Genomic DNA, 25,181 nt, shown 5'->3' on the forward strand with positions numbered 1-25,181 from the left:
AAATTTAAATAAAAACAAGTTATAAAAATAAGCACTACAGAGCAACACAATTCAGGCTACTAACTAAATGTTACTGTAGATAAACTAATAAAATCTTGATGCATATTGATCAAGCACTAGTTGGGAGCACTTTGTTTTTAAGCCAAAAACCGACAAACCCCCCCAAGTTCTTACTTTAGCACCCCAACACACACCACACTATGTGTGGGATGAAGTTACGAAGACCGCAGACTTCATCCCATACATTTCCATCATCACCATACATCTCAATTCATCACAACCCTGCATTTATCCCCATCATTCAAACAGGTATATTTAACAAGTGAAAGGAGAGGGAATGTTTGACTATCACAAAGCAAACATGAGTGACAAGAGTAAAATCAGATCAGTTGAAGAGTGTAAAGGTGCCATTCATGTAGAAGAAATAAAGTGATTATGCTGTATCACCCAGTGATTAGGCACTGGGTGATAAAGCCAGAAATTAGGCAAGGCACTACCCGAAATTAAACCACAGAGAAATTTGTCACACCTGAACGCCTTAAAAACTCAAAAGGAATTGCAGGAGGCCTTAGGCAAAAACTGCCGACGAAGAAGGACAAAGGCTTCCGTCCTATAATAGATCTTCACCTTCTCAATGCCTTTCTATGCAAAAACAAATTCAAAATGCTCACCCTGGCCCAGGATCTCTGTGCTCTGGATCCTGAAGACTGGCTAGTGGTGTTGGACCTGGGGGACTGTTTTTTTCACATCCCTGTCCTGCAGGCAAATATATGCTACCTGCGTTGCACAATGAGCCACAAGCACTTTCAGTTGGCAGTGCTCCTTTTGACCTCACCAGTGGCCATTGGGTGTTCAGAAAGGTGATAACAGTGGTTGCTGCCCATCTTTGGAGATGGTGCAGGAAAAGAGTGGGGAGTTAACACTTTTCCCCACCATCAAGGATTGGTTGTAGAAGGCGGGCTCGGTTAGTTAGTCAGAGACCATCTCTCGACAACAACAAACCTTCTTACATCTTTGTGGTTCTCAATCAACATGCGAAAGTCACATCTGAACTCCTTTGTAGAGGTTCCCCTTCATTGAAGCCATCCTGGATATTATGCGCTTTTGAGCTTTCCTTCTCCGGATCAAGAAGTCTGGGACATTCGGCCTATGGTTCAGATGTTCTAGTTTCTGTCCTGTGTCTCAGTTAGGATGGATCTGAGGCTTTTGAGTCTACTAGCCGCTTGCATACTGCTGACTGACCAAGCCAGGTGGCACATGTGAGCTTTGCCGTAGGACCAGTGGTCTCATTGGGTCGAGAACCAAGGGAACCGGTCAGATTCCATCCAGAGAGTTGGAGAAGACTGCAAGAAGATCTGCAGTGGTAGCTGCTTGAAAATGTGTTGCTACGTGGTTGGGGAATTTTCTGGTAGAGGTGGTGATCAGAGAACTCTGGTCTACAGCAGAGACCCACCTCCACATCAATTTGCTGGAGTTACAGGTAATTCGCTTGGGAATGAAGGCCTTTCTCCCCTTCATGAATAGATCGCTAATGCAAATACTCATGGACACCACCACAATATCATACTGTAGCAATTGGGCCATGGTCAGGGTCCTATGCCAAGAGGATCTCCACCTCTGGTGCTGGCTTAATTACCAAGGGTCTCTCTGATTGTACACCACATGCAGAAATCTTTAAATGCTAGGCCGACAAACTTAACTAGTGCGCCTAGCGTATTGCGAATGGCAGTTACACTCCGATGAGGTATCTTCTAACAATGGGAGAACCCTGGCTTGATCTCGTCGCCATCACTGAGAACACGCAATGACAGCACTTTTGTTTGCTGGAGTTCCCAAGAAGGCTCTCACACAAAGTGGAACATGGGACTCCTGTATGCCTTCCCAGACGGTCAGGAACGATCGAACCCAAGTCATTCTAGAAGCTCCAGATTGGGTAAAGAGAACCCAGAGCTTTTGAGCTTGACCATCCATCCTCCAATCAAGCTACCACTTCAGGATGATCTCCAATTCCAACAGCAAGGCAAGGCCCTGTAGCCCAGCCTACGCAACCTGCACCTCCATGCGTGGAGACTGAGCAGCAATAGCCGATCCCATTTGACCTTCTTCCTGAGGAAGTTGATGTCATTTTGACAGCCAGTCGTCCTTCAATGAAGTCTGTGTATGCTGGACCATAGGATAACTTTGTGGCTTATCCATTGCCAGTTGATGCTGCTGCAGGCAAAACTGTTGGATGTGTTGTTATTTGTTTTGTTTTTAGCCTGGCAATGACTTTCTTTGGGCACACTAAAAGGTTACCTGTTGGCCCTTTTGGAGTTTTTACACTTGTGATGCATTTTCTAAAAGGATTACGGCACGTTTCCACTTAAGTCCTTTGCGGTCCCACAGTGGGACTTAAATCAGGTTCTCACGTTTCTAATGTGTACCTCTTTTGAACTAATGCATAGTTGTCCACTGCACATACTCACCCTTAAAATAGTCTTCCTGGTTTTGATACGATGTGCAGGGCAGGTGATTGAACTGCAGAACTTTTGAGTCCCACCTCTCTATACCACTTTTTTCCTGGACAAACTAGTGTTAAGGACTCAAGTTGCATTCCTACTTACGGTGGAGGTTCCTTTTCATTTCAGACAATCCATAACGCTTCTGACCTTCTTTGCTCATCCCTCGAAAGAGAGACTATTCTTTTGGCCTTGGTGCACATGTTCACAAAGCACTAATGCCTCAACTGTCACGTCCCTCAAGATAAGCATTTTGCTCGCTCAGTCCTGCAGGACTTTTTAGTTTGAGGCGTTCCAGAGACCCCTCACCTAAGGAGGTACTGCTCTGGCATCTATTCATAAGGTGAGGAATCTGCAGTTAGAAGAATCCGCCACAAGAATAAGTTGCTTACCTTAGGTAACGCTCCTTCTGGTGGACACTATCTAAAAATAGATTCCTTACTATCCTCCCACCTGTCTGTTGTGTGGTATGCCTCCTACATCTAAAAAGATGCAATGTAGGAAGATGGACATTGGCTCATTCAATTTGCCAATGAGCTCCACGTCTGAAGGCATGGAATAGTTCTTAAAAGGCCATAAGCGTGCATGTTTGGTACTTATATAAGTCTTCCCTCCTCAAATCAAGAGCGGAATGGCGCCAACGTGGAGTCATTCAAACCATTTTACTGATGTGCAGGAGCACAATTTTTTAGTTTTCCAGATCCCGCATGGGATCTGGAAAATCACAAGGTGACAAATCGGAGGTTAGGAGTATCCATCAGAATCACATCTATTACAGTTTATCTAGGCACATCCATAGCACACTATGTCCAGAAGATTACAATTAGGAAACATCAAAAGGATAAAATCAAAGTACAAATTGCAAGAATCTAAATCTAGCCATCCTCAATACATGATCTTAAAGCCATATCTCAACTGACAAATTATGTCATCTAATTTGTTAGAGAAAGAATATAACAATAAATAGAAACAAATTACTGGGACTGAGGTGTCCAATTTAAGAATGTATTGGGATAGCTTATAACTTCTAATATGCAAGTTCCTCACAAATTGAACAATTCGCTTTGGACTGGGGTTGCAGTAGAGCGGACAAAACAAAAATAAAACCATGATTCTTCCATAAAATTCCAGATTACTTTGAGATATGTCCAATATACAGTTACATCTTCAGTTAAATTGTATCCAATGTTTTTTTTTTAAGTAACAGATTTAAAAGAGTAAGATAGCCACAATCAGGCCCACCCTAGTAGAGCCTCCCGTTGAAAGTCAAATTACAACAGTAGCCCAGTAGGTTTACAGATGAAGAATTGAAAGACTCCAAGTGATTCTGAAGATGAGAACTGTCCAATCTTACAAACACAGAGCAAATGAAAGTGAATCATGAGAGCAAGTGTGCATGTCTAATACCCATGATTGTGTCCATTTCTTCTTTATAAGTAGCTGAGGCAGACTTTCTCCATATACAGGATAGGTATAGTAACAGTCAATTTCGCAAACTGGTCACTGCAAAATCTAGAAGCATGTGGGGGGGGGGGGGGGGGGGGGGACTGTTGGTGTATATGACGGCAGCCTTAAGAGCCTTAACTGCTTTTAGAAAATTGATTTTCAGCACCTTTCACTTTCCCCAATTATAGGTCCGTACAAAGCCACAAATTAGGCTTGCACCTTGTAGATGTACAGGAGAAATAAAGAGTAAGCCTAGATTTCTAGCGAAGCACAGTGCTAGTAGCGTGATGCAACACATTAATACTCTCCACCCCATTTCAGACCAGTGCTATATGTGGCCACCCTAACATGCAAATGATTATAGACCCCTTACAACCTCACATCTCCAAATATGCATGGCACTTAAAAAGGTGAGGTGGATTAAAGGCTGTTAACTTTAGTTAGATCAGATTTCGGATCGGTCTTGAAACCCACAAGGCCCATTGGATATTTTTGGGTTAAAAACTAGTTATCTGTGAAAAGTAACATACACACTTTAATGTCTGCAAGAATAAGGGCAACATTCATGCAATTAAGTACATTATAACCGAAGTACAAAAGCTAAAAACACACCCTTGATGGACACCCTTATCAAATGGACTTAGTTCCATTAGCTCACCATTTGAAGCGCACTTCACTCTTACAAAATTATTTTTAAGCAGGCAGGTAATTAAAATAAGATTTTCAGGTAGTCCTAGACTGTGAAATAGGATTACCTTATCAACCGTGGATTTCAGATCTACGGATAACAAATATAAAGCTTCCTTTTTAGGGAAACAGGTTTACACAGATTCTGAAGACCTGGCTGAAGGTGCTGGTGTTCTCCTTTAATCCCACTTGCAAATGGGCAACTCTTCACACCATTGTTAAACAGCCAGCACCGTTTTGCAAAAATATTATCGAGTGAATCAAGTAAACTAATCTATAGTTTAATTTAATCGGTCTCTACAGATCCTGCCTCACAAATAAGGACAATTTGATTGGAGAGTAGAGAATACTCACGATACATACTGGAAATTACCCGGATATAAGGGCCTCAATTCTCAGCATCAGATTTAAACAAATACGCTGGGATTTTTCCCAGGCCTAGGGCTTTGCCTGCTTTCTGGCACTTCAAAGCATCATAAACATTCTGGGAGCAAAATTTAACATACAGATTCCATCAGTTAAGGAACTAAAGCCACCAGAGGTCCTGCTTGAAACTTTTAGGGAAAGGTTTAAAAAATGATGGCAATCTCCTACCCATACAAAAGATCTATGTTCTGCCTTTAAGCTCTCTTTTAGTTATCTCATGGAAGTTAACTAGGTCAACCACCTGAGGTAGCTCCAAATGTAGGGGGGCCCAGTGTTCTTGCTAAGTAGGCATACTCTTAAAGGAATGAGACTTTTTTAGGTGAAGGAGACAGAAGTGTCTCCTGTTACAAGTTCTTGCATTGATTATTCAGGAGGAAGGGGAGCTTTTGGAGTTCAAGCGTCATCTCCTCTCTTCAGTTCTTCGCTAGCGAATAGAGATAATAATCTTTCCTTAGATTTGTCTTCTGTGTTTGTATATCAGCTTCATCATATATTTTGCTCTTAGATTGACACTACTGTTGGAATGCTGGGCTAGTCATCAATGGGTTGTGCAGTTTTCAGCATAGTTGGACTAATATCAATATGAAGAAGGCTTCAAGTCATTTGTCACTGGAATGATAGAGGTTCTTTAGCGGAGTATTCTGGATGTGACTTTCAGGATCCAACTTTTTTTCACAAAATATTGGGTTAAAACCCCTTGACAGTGTCAAAGAATATGTTTGCTTTGTTTGTTTTGGGGGTTATGTTCTTTTTTAAAACAAGGGGGAAAACAAAAAAAAAATGAAAATTGTCCTTTGCGTTGTATTACCATGTAATTCTGTGCGGTAGCGGCTTCTGGGGTACAGAGCCCTGCTCATAATGTGCAAATGACAAATAAAACCTGTTAAAAATTTTTTTTTAAAAACCCTTGACAGTGAAGCTAGCATCTAAAAATATTTAAGGCAAAAATGAAGGCAAATGGTGCCTTGACGTGGAGTGATAGATTCTTGAGAAACTCAACAAATGTTTGAAATTATAGTACCTAGACTGCAAACAAGTGCTCTGGTGATGTGAAGAGAGGTCAGGGGGCCAAAGGGCTGTTGGTTGAGGCATCGCACAAGACCTGGTGGAGGTTGATGGCTTGCTTGCCTTTATGCGGCTGGTGGACTGCGAAGGTACTCTTGCATCAGGACCACTCCATTGAAGTCTATGGAATTTTGCCCATAGAGCCATGATCTGGATTGGAGACTGCAAGGCACCTGTCCTGACAAGCTTCACCAACCCTGTGACTTGCTCCCTGCCAGGATTGGCCACCCAATGCAAGCTGCAGTAAACAAGCAAAACTTTATAAAAGTTTTCCATGTAACAGTGGTAGTTGCCACTGCTTGTTCGCAATTTAAATGCAAAGCAGTGATTTATTATTTGCTTAATAATTTATATCTGGAGCAGTCTAGTGGATTTTGTTTGCTTTGGTGTCTAAAATGTATAAAAATAAGAGCTACTTTTGTAAATTTGTGTCGGAATTTTCTTTGTGTCGTGAGTTTATTACATGTTGTGATCGCACAACCACACCATATAATAAAACGCGTTCCTAACAATGCTTTTTTACAATTCAAAATTAATTAAAAAAATAATGTAATATGGCAATAGGTTTGAGGAATCCTGAATGTTGCGTAGATTTAAGAAACAAAATGTTTCTTCACATGGGAATGTGTTTAATGTAATGCTTTTTACACATTGAAAATAATAATTAATTGATTAGATTGGGGGAATACAGCGAATATGTTAGATTTTCTTAACATCATAAACAAACCTATGACAGAGAAACAACTTTCCTTGTTTTAGCCCCAAGTAAATATACCACAACCTTTCAAAGATCCCTTTCACTTTCCCTATCCCTGTTCCCAATACTCCAGTCTGTCCCCTCTTTCATACTCTATTTCTAATGTTGCATGCGAGTTCAGCAAAATAACGGACTCCTCTAATTGAGGTTAAAGGTAAGTAAGTGCAATTGTACGCAGTGTGAAGATTTATCTTTCTCTCTCTCGTGATATCCTGCTCATGCAGCAAACAAAGAATCATTTACTTCATGTTAATTGGCATCTAGTGTCTTAGGGCATGTGTTCAACCTCATGGACACAGGTTCAAATCTTGGCAGCTCCACCTCAGAAGGATTTTGAAGGTCGATAAAAGGAGTACCATTGGGTTGGGTAACAAACATCTGTTATTCAGTGCCAAGATACCCTTGTGTGAACTTGCATTTTACAAGTACACGTTATGAATGAGAACATTACATTACTCCTTTGGACATTTCCTATTGAGATTTGCCAATACTGCTTTTCTGGATTTCTCCTTCTCTTCAGTCCAGTCTAAGAGCTATCTCACTGCAAAATAGGCCAAGACACAAGGTCTAGGCAGCTGCCAGGACACCAGATGTTCAATTAACTAGGATATGGGTGTATGGCTTTCTTGATTTGAGCACAATGAAACAAGGAGGAGGGAGACTTTTAAATGGTAAATAAACAATCAATTCCAAAGCCTGTAGGTCTGGTTCACATTTTGAGTTTTGATTAAAACATTAAAAAGCATTTGCAATGCAATAGATCTCGCATTTGTAAAGTTAGAGCTAATGGTATTATAAATGACAATGTTTTTTATTTATGTTGTTTTATTTGCAGTGGATTATTTGTTTAAAAAGAGTGCACACTATAAAGTATGGAAGCGCATGTGTAAGCAGAAAGCGCCGGAGTGAAATTGTATGTAGGACAGTTGTGGGAAAGAAGGGAAGTGGCGTGGCGACTTAGTGGGGGAAGGGAACAACATAAAAAGAGAAAAATTAACACAGGATGTTATAAATTAAAATGGGCAACACCATCAGCTGCTACTTCTGGCATTAGCTACAAAAGTGGCAGGGACTCGTGAGAAACTCTGAGCTTCTGTCTGCTAAACACGGGGCAGCAAAGCTCTGTGTTGGACTTGGCCCTTTTTGCAGGGTTATCCCCAAACGTTTTGCTTCTTCCTCCCATTTTTCCCTGGCCTGTTGATGTTGGCTTTAGGACTCTGGGCACTTTACCACTGCTAATCAGTGTTAAAGTTCACATGCTCTATGTATAAATTGTTATCATGATTGGTTATTCATGACTGGCATATTTGATTTACTTGTAAGCCCCTAGTAAAGTGCACTGAGTGTGCAGGGCCTGTAAATCAAATGCTACTAGTGGGCCTGCAGCACTGATTGTGCCACCCACATGAGTAGCTCTGAAAAGATATCTCAGAACTGCGACTGCAGTGTCTGTGCACAGCTCGTAACTGCCATGTCGACTTGGCAAGTACACCCACTTGCCAGGCCCAAACCTTCCCTTTTCTTACACGTAATGCACCCCTATGTCAGGCCCAAGGCAACCCCCTGGCCAGGGTACAGTGTATGTGAAAGGTAGGACATGTACTGGTGTGTGTGACATGTCCTGAAATACTGTCAATTTCGTTTTTCACTATTGAGAGGCTATCTTGCCCCATAGGATAGAATGGGAGTTTATTCATAACATCTTATAAGTACAACTTACCATTGGAACAAGATAGAGAAATAAAGTTTAGGCTCTCTGAATTCAGAATTTATTAACCCATATTTTAGTAAAGATGGTTTTTAAACTGTGTGGTTGAAAATGTCACTTTTAGAAAGTAGGCATTTTCTTGTTTAACCATTCTGTGTGCCTCTGCCTGTTTGTGTATTGACTGTCTGGTTTAAAAGTGACAGGGGCTGGGGATGTGCATTCACTGTAGACAGCCATTGGGGGGGGGGGGGGGGGGTTGAGGTGTGCCTGGCCCTTCCTGGATGACTCAGAGCTGAGCTAAATAGGGCTCGGCTGTATTTAGAGTAGTGGGAGGATATTTCCTTGCACCTGAATGGGGATTGTCTCCCTTGCACAATGCTGCTCCACCCCTTGTGCTCATACTGCACCAGTGAGGACAGAACTGGTTTGGACTGGGCTCAGAGACCCTTGCACAAAGAGAACAAAGGCATTTTGGGGTAGAAGTATTAAACTTAAAACCTCTGAACCTTAGACTACTTCTGGAATCAAGAGGAAACTTTGCCAAGGAGAAGAGCTGGTGAAACTGAGGAGGAGAAGTACTGCCCCTTTGCTGTGTGCTGTCTAGGGTTGGCCTGCAGTAGCTGTTTCTGTCAAGGAAAGGACAAAGACTTTGCTGTGTGCGGTGTTCCTCTGCTTGAGGAAGATCTCCAAGGGCTTGAGTAGAGCTTGCCTCCTGTTCTGAAGTAACAGGGATACAAAGACTTCCCCCCAAGCTCCCCTGAACTTCCTTGCTGGGAGTTCTGACCTGCCAAGTGGTGCCTGTGACTGTGTTGGGACTCTGGAAGTTGTTCCTGCTGTTAGGAGCTGGAAAAGCAACGCAACTACAAGACAATCGATGCACAGCTCTTCTTGCGGCTGTTTTTCCGACGCAGCATCGGTGTGCGAGAAGAATCTCCATGCATAGCAGCGCCGCTGCAGAAAACAACGCACGCCTGTTGCCGCTGTAACAATCGACGCATCGCGGCTGAAGAAACCGCTGCAGCGCCGCTCGACTCTGCCGCATCGATCGCCAACGCATCCCGCATTTCCACGCATCGTACCTGTGCGGCAAGTTTTCCCGACGCATCACCCGCGGACCAGAACTGTCTCGGAATTGACGCATCACTTCCCCCTACAGACCGGATTCGACACATCACTTCTGCTGTGTGCAGCAGAACTGTTGCATTGCTTCCCAATGGTCTCAGGAACTAATGCATCTCTTGATTTTTCTACGGTTCCCATCTCTGAGGCTGTTTGGCCTTGTGAATTTTGTAGCAACTACAGCTACTTTGAGAGAAATCACGCAGCCATAGTTTTCTATGGGGCAAGTTGTTTGAAACCTTTTTAAAGTCATATTCTTAGTATATGTATGTTGGATTTTTGTCGTTTTGGTCTGTTGAGTTTAGATAAAGATACTTTATTTTCCAAACTGGTGTGGTGTCTAGATGAGACCTAAAAGTAAGCTGCGTAAAAAATTAAAAAAGGTTTGCTTTCTTTATGTAATACATCTTTGAGATAAACTTAATGTGTGGTGATTTAGTATACTTTAGTGATGTAAAATAGACCTTTGTGATTTGCAAAGCTAGCATTCCACAGGAGACAGAATGATACACTAACAACAAATACCCAGGGTGAGAAGGGGCCCTCCAAGGATTGGTAATAATAGGTAGGGCAAAAATCTGCACTGTCAAGGCAGACCTTAGAAGGAATTTGTCACGAAAAGGACAACACCTCAGTGCCGTTTTCTACAAAACTGTAGGTAAGCTCCAAGGGAGAAGTTTATAACTTTGGGCATCCCAATGCTGACCAAGCGATCTTAACGTTTGTGATGATTGAACATTATTGTTCACTGCTTGCTTTGTGTATGAAATAGGTTTCCATAAGTGACACCTCTGACTGATATTACTCTTAGTTTACTTAGGATAGCTATAGTCCTTACGGTAATGTGATGTGTGTCCTTCAGTAGTTTGCAAGTGCTAATTCTTTTATGTTTTGATTCTCCCAGAGGTGCCACCCCCTCCCCTCTTTTACCTCTCATTCAGGATAAACATGGTAATTGTAGTGCTAGGCCAAAGTGTTTTGTACTAGTGATGTACCACTAATAAATGGTCTGTGTACACCTTGTATCAGTCCCTGGATGGTGCTTTGTAACTTGTGGGTCATATATGAAGTGTACATTTCTATGAGCTATACAGTATTGTGCCTATAATTTCCAATAAAGATCACGAACACCAAGTTGAATACAGAAAGAAGATGGACAGATAAATGAATATTAGGAAGAAAGATATGAGGCAGGCGGTCAAGGAAACAAGGGACAAAGGAGACAGGGGCAAGCAGATCAGAGATATTATACATGTAATAAGTATAGTAGCACCATTGCAGTCGTTTAAAGAAACAGGTTATAGGTAATGGTCAAACAAGCTTCAATTACTCACCTCATCCAACTGGATTTGGAGTCATCGGACGCATCAATATAAAAGTACGCTCCATTCTCTCTCACCTGGAAGTCAAAAAGTCTTAATTAGAACCAAATTGGAAAAAGAACATAAAGAGCTTTCACATTGCCAATGGGCAAAGGTTTTAGCCATATATTCTAAATGGAGGCATACACCAATGTTTTTGTTCACAATATTTTCTGTGTGAATTAACAAAATGCTCGACAGTGGTACTTCTTTTAGCCTCCCAGGACCTTTCCCACTCATTCAGCCCAAGAAACAAAACCCACACTGGGACAAATATGGGGAAGATCTGAGCAAAATCAAGTCACATTACAAAAAGGTCGGCAAGGAATGTACTTTAATGAGATCACGAAGACCAGTTGCGGTCTTTTATGACAATCATGTCCGTGGGGCTGATTACTCTGATGTACAAGGGACGTAGGAGGACTGAGAAAAGAGGAAAGATTGCAGACATTGACTAAATACTAAGATAGAAACGTGCAAGTCATGTACACAGCATGTTCTTACCGCCCATGAGTACACGGTGCACTCATTCCTGTCCACTAGGATGTCCCCTTCAAATGGGCCAAAGATGCATCCCCTTGGGATGACCGGAATGGTGCAATAGACCCCAAACCCTCCCTGAGGTCTCTCCTTGACCACTAGCCCCTCTGGCAACGAAAGGAGAGCTCTGGATGGCACATTCTCCGGAACCGGCGTGTCCAGTATAAAAGTTGGTGCCCCGTGCTGTGGGCAGGAGTCTCGGAAGTATAAGCGACAGTCCTCACAAACTGGGAAAAGAGGCAAAGAAGACAGGTGTGAAAGCAGAATCAGAGTAGAACCTAAAGCACAGAAAAGACCAATAAAAGCAGGAACTAAGGACTGACGGAAAATTTCAGCACCCCAAAACTACAGATCATAAACAAGCCATTAGAAGCTAGCGCAATAGTCCGGATTTACTGCCAAAAGAACAGAGAATAGCTTGTATGTCAGCATCCAGGAAGAGAATAGGAAAAGATCATGAGCAACTACCAAACAAATCAGGGAAGACCAACTAATCTCAAAATTCTTCGAGAGACGTAGGAAAAACACTCATCACCCACAGAACAAGCAGGGTGAACATCATCAACTGCCAACAGCAAAGGAAAGAGATCAAAGCAACAGCAAATACAGTACTGGGATTGGAAGAAAACATCAGCATCTACCACAGCTAAGAGGTCTAAATAAAACATCAGTAAACACCAGCAGGACTGAGAGAAGAAAAACACCAACTATTACCAAAAAAGGACAGAATCAATACATCAACACGGACCAAATAAAAGAGAAATCAAAAATCAACCATAATGAGCAGAGAAGAAATCAAAACATCAGGGATCACCAAAACACAAGACAGGGAGAGGAACAACAACTAACAATCTAAAATCGAAATAAGCACATCACCAACCTCTGCTTTGGGGCTGGAACTAGTATCCGGTTGTCATTAAGGAGAGATGGCCAGCAGAAGCGTGTATCTACATTCAGGTAGGAAATGTGCAGCACTTCCTTCTGAACATTAAGGAGGCACCACTGTTGCAAAACGCAGATGCCTTCTGACTAACACAAACACTCAGCATAAAATAGTTGAGTGGAGCATCAGAACTGAAGTCAAAGCATTTTGATGGCTGGAGCACTCTAGGCTCTTCTAGGGAGCTCCAGCAAACCGCCCTCACATCCCAAAGGCCGGCCAGCCAACAATTATGGGGGGAGATCTCTCTCTCTCGCTCTCTCTCTCTCCTCCTGGCATAGTGTATTTGTCCATGTGCCCAGAGACCATGCATGTCAATTATAATATATGTGAGCACACAGGACCCTGCATGGAGAAAAGAGAAGCTGTTTTATGCAGAAGTGGTGCTGTGTGTAAGGAAGGTTTGCTATATTGTGTTCAAAATCTCGACCTGCGAAAATATCAGCTATCACTATATTGAAAGTAAGTAAGTGTGAAGTTAAGAATAAAACTTCCCTATATAAACAAACCTTGACAAGGGTAGCAGTAGATATTGCGGATTTGATTTTGCTGTAGGTTGATATTGTAGTCAATAATGTGACAACCAACCAATGCTGTGGAGCAACTGGGGCAGAAGAGACACTGGTCTGGGTACATACATCAATATCAAAAGGTATTTATAACAGGCATCAGGTGGATATCACTGGTTTCTGGTGACACCCCATACTTCTGGTGAACATTCCTCTCTGCTAGTGACCATCCCTCGAGCATATTCCCCACTTCTGGATTTCGATGGCCACCACTAGCATAAGGTGGGCATAAGGTGGGCATGCTTGCCACAATTAAGTCACACTGGTTTCTGATGCTCACTCTTAGCTTGTTATATTAATTTTAGCTTCCAGCAGGTTTGCATGAGACCTGGTTGGCATTCATGACAAATGGTGTGCGTCACTTACAATGAATTTTTCTAACAAAAATTAACAGCTAGTATTTGGGGGTAAAATGTTTGAAAAAATACTAAATACCAATATTTGATGAGCAATGTGCCTATTGAAAAAAACCAAAATAACGTTTTCATTAAACAACATTAAAAACTGGTCAATTTCCGAACTATTTAATGTCTATGTTTGAATGATAATTCAGGGTACGCTGGGTGCCTTATTACTGATGTCATTAGCCTGGTGCCAGAGAACATGTACTGATATTGCTTATTTTTTGATGCATGTGGAGGCATTTCTCCATCTATATTGATGGCTAATATTTTACGATGCTCATGGAGGCATCACATTTTCTATATTGAAAGCTTTTTATAGCATTATCATCAATCATGCTGTAAGGTTGGTGTAACCTAAAAGATATATTTGCTCTCTAAACCGGGTTCATTTTATTTATTTTGGGTTTGTTAGGCCAGAGTCTTAAAATAAACTCAACAATCAAAACCCAAAATTAATAAAGTATAAAACACTTAAAAAACACACTTTGTAATTCTTAACAAAGCAAATAAAACCCCAAAACACTTGTTGCATGAAAAAACTACATTTGCCCACGCAACACCGCAGCTTAATGGCACTGGGAAAGTTTTATTTAATAAGTGAAGCAATGTGTACTTATCTGTAGAAATGAATCAAACAATAAACTTACTTGGGAACATTTACCGTTAAAACAAACATTGTTCCCTCTTCCCTTCAATCAGACCCATTTATGGTACCACCCTGCTCTGTATTTCAATAATTGTTTTTTTACGGCTGCATCTGAAAATACCTCGACATAATTAAAAACGTGCAGTAAACCAAAATACTCTTTTGTCATAACCATAGACATTTAATCCTTCACGTAGAAGATATCAGATGGAGACTAATTGATAAAATCACTTTCCGCAGTACAGTGTTCCTTAATGGGGCAGTGGCACAGCATTTAATAAAACTGTGATTGTCTAACCTATCTCAAGCAGCCATTCTACAAGGCTTAGACTGGTCTCAAGATTCAAAATCACACATTTTACTGAGTTGGATCAATGGTTCAAAAGAGATAAAGGTGTGCGCCCGACATCCATGGGGTGGAATATGGAGGTGAACAAAATGAATGGATAACAATGGCTCAGTGGAAACTGGATTCTCATGTTTTGGACAAAGGTGGAAGGGTACTCAGTAACACTGTGTCCCGATGTACTACAGGCAATGGTTCTGAAGCACAAAGTGCTTACAGCTAGCTTGTGTGCATGGCTGATTTTATAGCCGAGAAAGTAGCCTTCCAGAGGAGGAGCTTCAGGTAACAGCCATTGCCTCTAGTTTATGCTTTAGCTTGTCTGTCTCAAGCCAAAATGCTGTCCCAAGAGGGCATATGGAACCTGATCCGAGGAAATCTGTGCATGAAACATACCATATGTGTTTTGAAAAACTTAGTGACTATAGAGTTTCTCTGCAGGCCAGTTTGAACTAGCTGCTTAAGCAGATGTGTAACTTTCAAAGGTGTCTACTTACAGAACATACACTTACAAATAACTGCAAGGGAACTAAGGAGGAAGACATATTAGCACACACGCTGTAGCAGAGCACAAAGTACCCGAATTAAGACCCTTTAAAGCAATTTCCTGTACTGCCAATTACCGGTAGAGAACTAACATAGCAGATAACAGGAAACAGCCTATGGATTAAAAGTCATTGGGTTACCATAGAAGAAATTGTATTTTTGGTATCCAATAGAGTATGACCCTTAACATTGTTTTGTCTTTACAAGTCCATTAGATAAGTCTAGCTTGAATTCGGCTGAACTGAAAATATTGAAATGCTTCGGGCTAAGCAGACAGGTGGCCCTGTGAGACATCCCTATAGTTGTCAGCGTACAATTTAACGCCTACACTGTCCTGGTACACCTCTGATAAATATTGACAAGAAAGGCTCAATGTGACAACAGTTATGATGGATTGGAGTTAGCATCCTTAGGTAAAATCACAATGTTTGTCCACTATATCATACACTTTATTGAAATTTTAAACCTTAAAAAAATTATCTGAAGAGCTTTTTATCATAAAATGAGTATGATGAACTAGTAAGCAGATTATGTCTATTGTCCTACAGACTTAAATTATTTGTTGAAACAAATACTTTAGATACCTTGCAAATTTGTTTAACGGAGTTTTCCGACTTGGTCACATGGAGAGTTTATCTTAACTACACACTGGCTTTTCATTCATTAGCTTTTTGGGGCAGAGAACTTTGCAAATGTATCTCATATCAGGAAAGAATTTGTCTCCGATTTAAACAAATTGTGCATGGTTTAATGAATTCAATATTTATTTGCCCCAGTCTGAAATAAGTTTGACATTAGTTCTTGAATCTGGCGTTTCAATAGATTAATTTGAAGAATACAAATAAGGTTAATTATCAGTTTATGTTTTACCAAGTCAAATGAAGGTGGTAATAAGCAACAAGTAACTGGAAAGCTATTAACACATCAACAGTATTCTATATTTGCTATGGGGACAGACACACATTTGATTTGGGTAAAATGCACATGGCTTGTAAACGTTCTGACTGTTATATATCAGCAATATTACTGGAGACCATTTCAAGAGAAACTATGCTGTTTGAATAATAATGATTAATTGTGGTTTGAGTTTTAAAGAAACTGTTATTTGAAATGGCCAACTGTATATTTATAGGTTAGACTGTCTGTATTAGCATTTTCACTTTTAAGAATTATGAATAGCGGGCTTTCCCCAAAGCTACCAGTAAAGGTTTAAGGAACATTCAAGCGCCAGGTGACAACAAAAAAGTCAGATTCTCTTTTACTTAGATCTCGATGAGTATTGCTGGAGGAACAGGAGTGATATTTTGACTGCGAAATGCACAGGGGTACATAGGCTACCTTCTCTCAAACCAAACTCCCTTGTTCAGCATTGGTTGGCAGGATAATTCTCTGCTACTGAATTAGGAGCCAGAATTCAGAACACTTTGAGGACGCACTGTTGAGGAAAAAAACTGGGTTGGAAAACTAAACCAGCCTAAGGCCCCTTAGAATTATAAGGATCATCTAAATGTTACTGGAATGAATGACTTTCTCAAGACTAAGGGCCTGACTTGGATCTTGGCAGGACTACCGCCGTCCCGCTGCGGCGGCAGTCCCAAGTACTCCGCCACGCTGACAGTGATCCGCCCGGCGTATTTAGATGTTATGGCAATAGACAGAAGACCACCGCTGCTGCAGTCTTCTCTGCTGGGTAAAAATATTCGATTGCCATCATGCCAGCAGGATTGCGCCAAGCCAATTTAGATGTTCCCGGTGTGCTGGCAGTGTCCTGACTTCTGTCTACAATAAACTACAGGTTTGAAACATCTACAGGAATTCCTACTTTATGGACAGAATTGCTTTGGACTTCTATTGAGTGCTATGATATCTTTTTTAATAGATGTTAATTAATCCTATCTCATAAATACTCCACATTGGTGCTTTGTTAAAACTAATCAATACTGAGCACCCAACCCTCTGCAAACAAGCATAAATAACAGATTTTTCCCCATGGACATTTCATAGAGCTTTGTTTAAACTAATCAGTGCTAAGCTTCCAACAGTGAACAGAATTGAGCCCAAGTTTCCTCAAACTCGTCTCCTAGCAACCACTTCTCTTGCCATTTCACATCAACTCTGAGATAGGCGTCCATAATTCTCTTGTCCGCTCCCTAGCAGCCCATCATTAGTTAGAAACCTTCTAAAAATCCCTTTCTAGGCCGCAAACATGGCTCAATTTAAAGAGGTTATCAGATTATTAAAATTGCACCAGTCGAATGTTCAGCATAAGGTTCTGTGGGTTTAGAGCCTCTATGACAGCCGAACTACAAATTCTAACTTCTGAAGTTAAGAACTCCTTACGCAACAGTGACCTTTGATGTACTAGCAGTTTGGGGTACGCACAAAGTATATGCATAAATGTTTCTTTTGTTTGACCACACAGGCGACATATTACATTTTCCTGTTGGGCCTTCTTCTGCCACTTCGGTATAAAATCGAGTGCTGAAAGGCATCCAAATCACACTTTTATCAATTCCCTCTTGATAGTGAATGACAGCGCTGCCTCAAAGTAGGGTTGTTACTTACTGATGTTATAAGAGTTTATTACGAGCCACCCATGTGCTTGTTTTGTCAATGTAGCTTTATCCTCTAAGCAGCTTTTCTGCTGTATGCATTTGTTCAAAGTTTTCTTGAAGGTGTAGTCACCCGTGTTCAGTTGCCATTGATCTGAAGTACTAAGATACTCTATACTTCTTTGTAGGTGTTTGGCAAATTGACCATTTCCCCAAGTCAGATTCAACTTCACCCAAGCAAGATTAGCCAGTGATCCCTCTGGGGCACTACGCAACCAATGACACCATTTGACAAAATCCCACAGTCTGGCTAGTGTTTGTTTTATCAAGGCAAATTCCAAACTTACGTGGGTAATGGGACGCAGACTTTGGTATCCGAAACACTTATTTATACGTTCGTATTACAAACTTCTCCAGCAAGTCACATCTTCACCCAACATTATCTCCGTATGATGTGGTTGGAATCAATTTTGATTTAAATCACCATTATCAGTGTCCTTAAATTGTTACCCCTCAAACGTTTCCGCAGATTTGAAAAAGCAAAATTTAACGCTTCAGTTTTTGCAGTAATGGCTTTTTTTGCTCAGCAAAGTAACTCCTTCAGTCCACTTTAAACCCTAGATACGTGTAAGTTGCAACTTCATTTTCGTTAGACCCTTTGAGGTGCCATTTCCCCAGTTTTGCTATTAATTGCTTTGGGGGTATAACTGTGGTCTTTTTATGGTTGATTTCCAACTGGTTGTTAGCCGAGTACTTGGCAAACCTATTGATCAGCCTTTGAAGGCCTACTCTGGTGTTGCTTAATGTAGTAAATCAAGCAGCGGGAAACAGCAGGTAAGTGGAGAAGTTCTTTATTCTATTAAGCGGGAAGGGACAAGAGCGGACTCTTCTCCATGGAAGCTACGAGCAACTGCCGTGGAATAGAACCCACCCTGAGAACCAACGTATAACAGAGCATTCTAGTAGAATACAGGTCAGGTAATAACATTCAAGAAAGACTAGAGCTAAATCTCAAGAGGCTCATGTACTACACATCTTCTTGCTTTCCAATGTCAACAAACATGAGAAGAAAAATAAAAAGATATGAATAAATTAATAGGTGAACCTAAAAAACACAGTTCAAAATAGTTAGACACAATCTAGCAAATAAAGTCTTGTAGATAGACTGGTGGTCTACGGAATCTCAACGCGCGAGCAGGAACAGAAACAGGGTCCGACGCATGGACTGAGTGACCTCCAGACCGGAGAGAATCACTGCCCCCCCCCCCCCCCCCATCATGATCACTGCTCGACGGGGCCAAAGAGGTGGTTTCCTCAGTAGGTTGAGCTAGGAGATAGCCACTACTGCTCAAGGAACTGGTGGGTTCGTCCTGTGGAGAAGTTGTAACCCCTCTCTGGTATAAAGTGACACGTCTGAAGTTCCAACACTCACTATTGTTAAAGATAACGCAATGATCAAGGACTTTTTTTTACAGTGAAGAAGGGCCCTTTGAACTTTAACAACCCTCTTCCCACCCTACCACTTTTGATCTTGACAAGATCTCCCACCTTGAAAGGACGAGATGAGTTTAAGGAAGATGGCAGGACAGAGCACCTCCCTTGCAAAGTGACAACTTGCTTCATCCAAGAAGGAACAAGTTTCGAGCCAGGAGCCCGCCCTCTCATATGTTGGAAAGGGGAAGGTTGACCATCAACCAGGGGAGTGGTTTGATAGGCCCAAAGCATTTCGTTGACCATTTTACGTACCACTGACCCATTGGCGGAGGCCATTTGGATGATTCTTTTGACTAGTTTGTTAGCTCTGTCATACATTCAATTGCCCTGAGGATTGTATAGTGAAGTGCGATGATGAGAGACACCACAACTCTTGAGAAAAGTTTGCAACTCCTTGGAGACAAGTTGAGTGCCGTTGTCAGTGATAATGCCCTCATCCTTGAAAAGATTACCTAGGAATTTAATGGTGTTCTCAGTGGTGACATTTTGGTAAATTCAACTACCAACCACCTAGAGAATACGTCAATTACAACAATGGCGAATCTGTCTTTTCGTGTAGCTCACCCATAGGACCAATAAAATCAAGACAGATGCTGTGCCAGGGTAAGCCTGGATCCTGTATGTGTGCATCGCTAGTTATGGGACCTACTTTAAGTCGCTTTTCAACTTCTTTACAAATTGAACAACTTTCCACCCACTCAACCACTTGGGAATCAATACCTGGCCACCAGAAGTGATTCTTGAGACGGCGTTGCGCGAGTGTCTGACCGAGATGACCTTCATGAGCTAGTGCTAGCAGTTTGTTCCTGATGCCAAAAGGAGGGATACATTTTTCACCTTTGACATCGTTATTATTTAGAGAAAGGTCATCAAGGACTTTGACATAAGGTCGGACAGAAACTGAGACACAACTTTCCCTTCTGGAACCTAATTTTAAAAGTTTGATGACTTCTTGTAGAGTATGATCAATACACATTTCACGTTCCCAATTGGAGGCCTCAAAAGCACCCTCACCTACAAATACAGCATCCTCTATTGAAGCCACAGCAATGTCATCAGCACACCCAGCAGTACATGGATCAAGAACAGTTCGCCAGTCCAGAGACATTCTGGAAAGGCAGTCAGCTTGAACATTCTTCCACCCTTGAATGTATTCAATAGAGTACTGGAACTCCTGAAGTTTTGATGCAAGTTTGGCAAGTCTTGCTGACCCTTTCCCAGTACCACCAGGGGAAAGAACTTTGTCTAGGGGTTTGTGATCAGTTTTAAGGAGAAATTTCATGCCCCACAAATATGTTCTAAAATACTCCACAGCCCAAGATGCTGCCAATGTTTCCCTCTCGATGACAGAGTCGTTTTTTTCAGCATCGGTCAGTGTTCTAGAAGCAAAGGCAACAGTACGTTCAGACCCCCCTTTGGACTGTGATAACACAGCGCCCAATCCTGTGGCACTGGCATCTACAGGTAAGATAGACTTGTTATTTACATCAAAAGGAAATAGTACATTAGCATTGCAAATCTCTTTTTTGATACAATCAAAACATTCTTGTTGCAGAGTACCCCATGCAAAGTTCACACCCTGCTTGAGTAAAGAGCGCATACATGATGTTTTGTCTGAGAACTTTGACAAACTTTTAGTAATACTCAATAAGTCCCATAAAAGAACGTAGCTGGTCTTTATCCTTGGGGTGAGGAGCTGATTGAATAGCATTGCACAAATCTCTCTTGGGTTTGACGCCAGAGGCACTGATGGTATGGCCTAAATAGTCAATTTGGTCAACTAAGAACTTGCATTTCTCCTTTCGAAGTGTGAGACCTGCTGCAGACAATCTGTCAAGAACTATCTTGAGGGCAACATTGTGTTGTTCGACTGACTGGCTATATACCAAGATATCGTCTTGAAAATAGATGGTATTACCTACTCTCTCAAAAATGTTGGATACCATTCTTTGGAAAACACTGGCCGCAGAATTGAGGCCAAAGGGAAGACGGGTAAAATGGTAAGTGCCTTGAGGTGTAATAAAAGCAGTTAAATGCTTAGAATCTTTGTGCAGATTGATCTGGTGGTACGCACTTCTAAGGTCCAGTTTTGAGAACACCTTCGCACCCTTTAGTGTAGTGACCAATTCTGTGATATTTGGTAGGGGAAATGTGTCAGCAACTACACATTGATTCAAGGATCTCAAGTCCACACAGAAGCGGAGTTTGCCATCAGCCTTCTTGGTGACGACAATGGGTGAAATCCATGGAGAAGCATCTACAGGTTCTATGATTCCCGTTGAGAACAGGTCTTGAATAAGTCCCTTGACCTCCTCCTTAACAACTATAGGGACACGCCTAACCTTGTGCTGTACGGGAATGGAACCTTTTTTGATTAAAATACGATGGGAATAGCCTTTGAGTTGGCCCAATTCTTCTCTAAAGACACTGCGGGCTTCAGCAAGGATTTTATCCAAACCCTCATCTTTGATGGCCATGACTTGTGTGGTTGCACGAGGGTTGACAATAATCCTGAGGTCATATCGGTGAACCCACCCCAGGATGGCTGGCCCGCATTTAGACACATATACCTTTCCATGAATGCGCCTATGAGAAAACGTGATATGTGCTTCAAAGTATCCAAGAATGTCAATGGACTCTCCCTGGTATCCTCCTGGGGAGATATCCTTAGGAAGGAGTGGTCGATCGCACCACTTTTCTTCAAAAAGAAGTTTGGGAATTATGGTGTACTTTGAGCCGGTGTCAACCATGAGGCATACATCTTGACCGTCAATTACGAACATAGCTTTTGGTCTATTCCTTAGTCTGTCTTCTTGTTCTTCAGTTATGGCGTCAGACTCAACTACCAATATTTTGTCATTCTCATTGACCTCAGGTGAAGAACAGTGCACCGTGGCTACGCTAGAACGAGGTTTGCCCCGTTAGACTCTTGCATAATGTCCCATACGACCACATTTAAGGCATTCTTGTTTAGATGCAAAACAACATTTTGAGTCTGAGGTGTGTACTGTACTTCCGCACCTATTACACAATCTGACATTTTGCAGTCTTAGAGTTGCTAGTAGCAGGTTTCTTTGGAAACTTTTGATTCTTCACAGCAGCAATTGTGCTGGAATCGTTATCATTTTGATCAATGTTTGGTAGTTCTTGGGTAGACAACTCATTGACATCGTTCGTTGCGGTCCTTTTTTCTTTCATGCAGCCTTCGGACTGTTCCACAACTTTAGCCAAATCTATAGCTGTTTTAAGATTGGGGTTCTTGGCTTCCCAGAGACGTTCCTGAATCTTCTTATTGTTGCACTGGACTATGAGCTGATCTCTGATCAATTCATCTGTCATGTTTCCAAAATTACACTTAACAGACATTTCTCTAAGTCCTCAGACAAAATCATCTATGGACTCGCCAGCCTTTTGGCTTTAGGTGTAAAATTTATACCTATTCATGACTAAATTTTCTTCTTTTGAGTACCTCACTTCCAGTCGACAAATTGCTTCTTTATATTCATCAGTCAGAGGCTGCCCATTGGCTTGAGGGAGATGGCGAAAAACGCGTTGACCTTCTTTACCCAGAGTACTCAAGAGAAGAGCTTTTTTCCTTTTAGCCGGAAAATCTCGACCATCCAGAGCGTCGAGATAATTTTCAAACATAGGCAGCCAATCCTGCCAAGGTATGCTTGGTTGGACTGGTTGAGGTAAAAAAATTAGGTGGCAGAGCAACAGAAATATTTTGGGAAGTCATGCTGAGAATAAAGAGCAGCAGGAACAACAAAACATAAAAATATAGAAGAATGTTTGTCTCTGATGCTAGACTAAAGAGCCGTTGTCACAACGGACGAAACTTCACAGAGAAATATGGTGAGGCCTGACTGGCATAATGTTCTCCAAAGTGCAAAGCTGGTGGCAAACGAACCGATATACAGGCGTGTATATCGCCGTTGAAAAAACCCGGTATTAAAACAACAAAGAGTACCTGAATTACCAGACTGAGGATACATTGCGGGTGTGTGTATTGCCGATGAAATCAGCTGTTTGTCGGGTTGCGGACGGCTTGGAAAAGTCAAAGTACAACTTCGTATTGCTGCGTTGTTATGGAAACCAGGGAAGCCAGACAAAATGGCCGCCGACGTGGAGACGCTACCTCGCAGCGCGATGACGTGGCAACAACGCGGTGCTTGATCATAGCTAGGAAACCGATGCGGACGTTTCACAGGATTGTGAAGTGCGTCAGGGAAGAGGAGATCAAGCGTCGCTAGGCAACAAGCCGTGAACACTTCAAAGTTGTACGTCACCCTCCGAAAAGATGCTTGACGTCGCGGGCGGAGGAGACTACCAAAATCAGGATTTCTTCTACACTGCCACAGAAAAGGCTGTCCGCTCTTGTCGCGAAGGTGACCCAGGCAGAGTTTCACCTCAATGTCTGCACAGCGAGACGCTTTCACTCGACCTGACTGTTGAGCTGCACGGCGACTCCTTTACAAATCGTCGTCAAGTTGTAGTAAATCAAGCAGCGGGAAACAGCAGGTAATTAGAGAAGTTCTTTATTCCATTAAGCGGGAAGGGACAAGAGCGGAGTCTTCTCCACGGAGGCTATGAGCAACTGCCGTGGAATAGAACCCACCCCGAGAACCAACGTATAACAGAGCATTCTAGTGGAATACAGGTCAGGTAATAACATTCTAGAAAGACTAGAGCTAAAACTCAAGAGGCTTATGTACTACACTTAACAAGAGCAGATCGTCTGCATACAGGATATTACTCAGCTGTTGGCTCCTGAGACTTGGTGCATGCTACACCACTTCTGCTAGGGACGGCGAGAGACCTGAGATAAACAGGTTGAACAACAGCAGTGTTAATACACATCCCTGTTTCAATCCAAGAGAAGTGTTGACCTTTCTGGATAAATAATGCCCGCCCCCCCGATCTTTATCCAGATATTTGTACGTAATAAATGGAGTTCCCTCAGACGTTTTTGTGGAATACCCCAACTTTGTTGCTTCTTCCAAAGCAAATCTCGAGGGATATGGTCAAAGACCGCTATAAAATCCACAAAACACAAGAACAGCGGCGTGCAGGTATCACATGCCCTTTTCATTATGAGGCTCACAGACAATCATGTGAGTGGTGGTACCTTGCTTTTTGGAAAACTCTATTTGATTAATTGGCAGCCTCCTTGCCTCAGTCGCACACTCCTGTAGATCTTGCAATATAATGTTGAAAAGTATTTAGGATCCACGTCGAGCATGGATATCAATCTATAGTGGCTTGGGGATGCGGCTAACCTGACCTTGAAAATGGGGTGGATCACTTTGTTTCTCCTGCTTTCCGGGAGGCTTTCCATCAACAATATTTGTTTAAACATCAAATTCAGAAAACCAGCCCAGGTTGTAACATTTTACTTCAGAATTGCGGACGGTATACCATCGGCGCCAGGTGCACTGTTGGTATGCGAGTTCTCAATTATTTTTACCCAGGACTCCACTGAATGATGCAAGGACTCATTTGAATGGTCTAAGATGTTGATAGCACCATTGCTATGAATTTTAGGGGTCGCCATCTCATGTGAACCCGTACTGTGCCTTTTCAGGTCAGACCGGACTGAGACAAAGTTAAGTATATTTACATGAGATCAGTGTGGATGAATATCAACACCAAACGATGTTGAATGACTGGTGTTGCCTACATTACTCAGAGTTTCAGTGTAAGCAGCAAAATAATTTAACCCACAGGGCTTTCATTGGGACAAAGTTTTGTTCAATAATTTTAACAAACATACAGCAATTTCAATTCTATCAAATTGATAGTGGAATATCACACATACAGCAAAAGGGGATTTCGAATTAATGGATAGCTCTAAATTGTTACCTTGCTCATTGGCACTATTTGGTGGAAACTTATTTTGGATTTCACACTCCATTGATTTATAAATGTAAAACATTATTTACCTCTGATGCACATCTGTTTTTAAATATACTAGTAAATATAATGACTCACTTGATTCATGCAGAATATCACTTTTACCTACAAAGGCTTCCAATTACTCCACCAGTCAACTGGGATTAAAACACATTTTCAGCAGGCCA

General features: G+C 41.8%; 1 protein-coding gene across 3 annotated transcripts in view; it reads right to left on the reverse strand.

The window, feature by feature from the left end:
- LOC146809338 (E3 SUMO-protein ligase ZBED1-like) overlaps positions 1-25,181 on the reverse strand; it is a 181,536-nt gene that overhangs the window by 102,225 nt on the left and 54,130 nt on the right. For 2 of the 3 annotated variants that reach the window (XM_085616133.1, XM_085616134.1), the window contains 2 exons: positions 11,572-11,834; positions 11,041-11,105 (listed from right to left, as the gene is read on the reverse strand). In XM_085616133.1, coding sequence (XP_085472259.1) covers positions 11,041-11,105; positions 11,572-11,834 — 328 coding nt within the window. The remainder of the gene's footprint in view (positions 1-11,040; positions 11,106-11,571; positions 11,835-25,181) is intronic. The other variant, XM_085616135.1, reaches the window with a different exon arrangement.

Source organism: Triturus cristatus, chromosome 7 (genome assembly GCF_964204655.1).
Source record: "Triturus cristatus chromosome 7, aTriCri1.1, whole genome shotgun sequence".
NCBI lineage: Eukaryota > Metazoa > Chordata > Amphibia > Caudata > Salamandridae > Triturus > Triturus cristatus.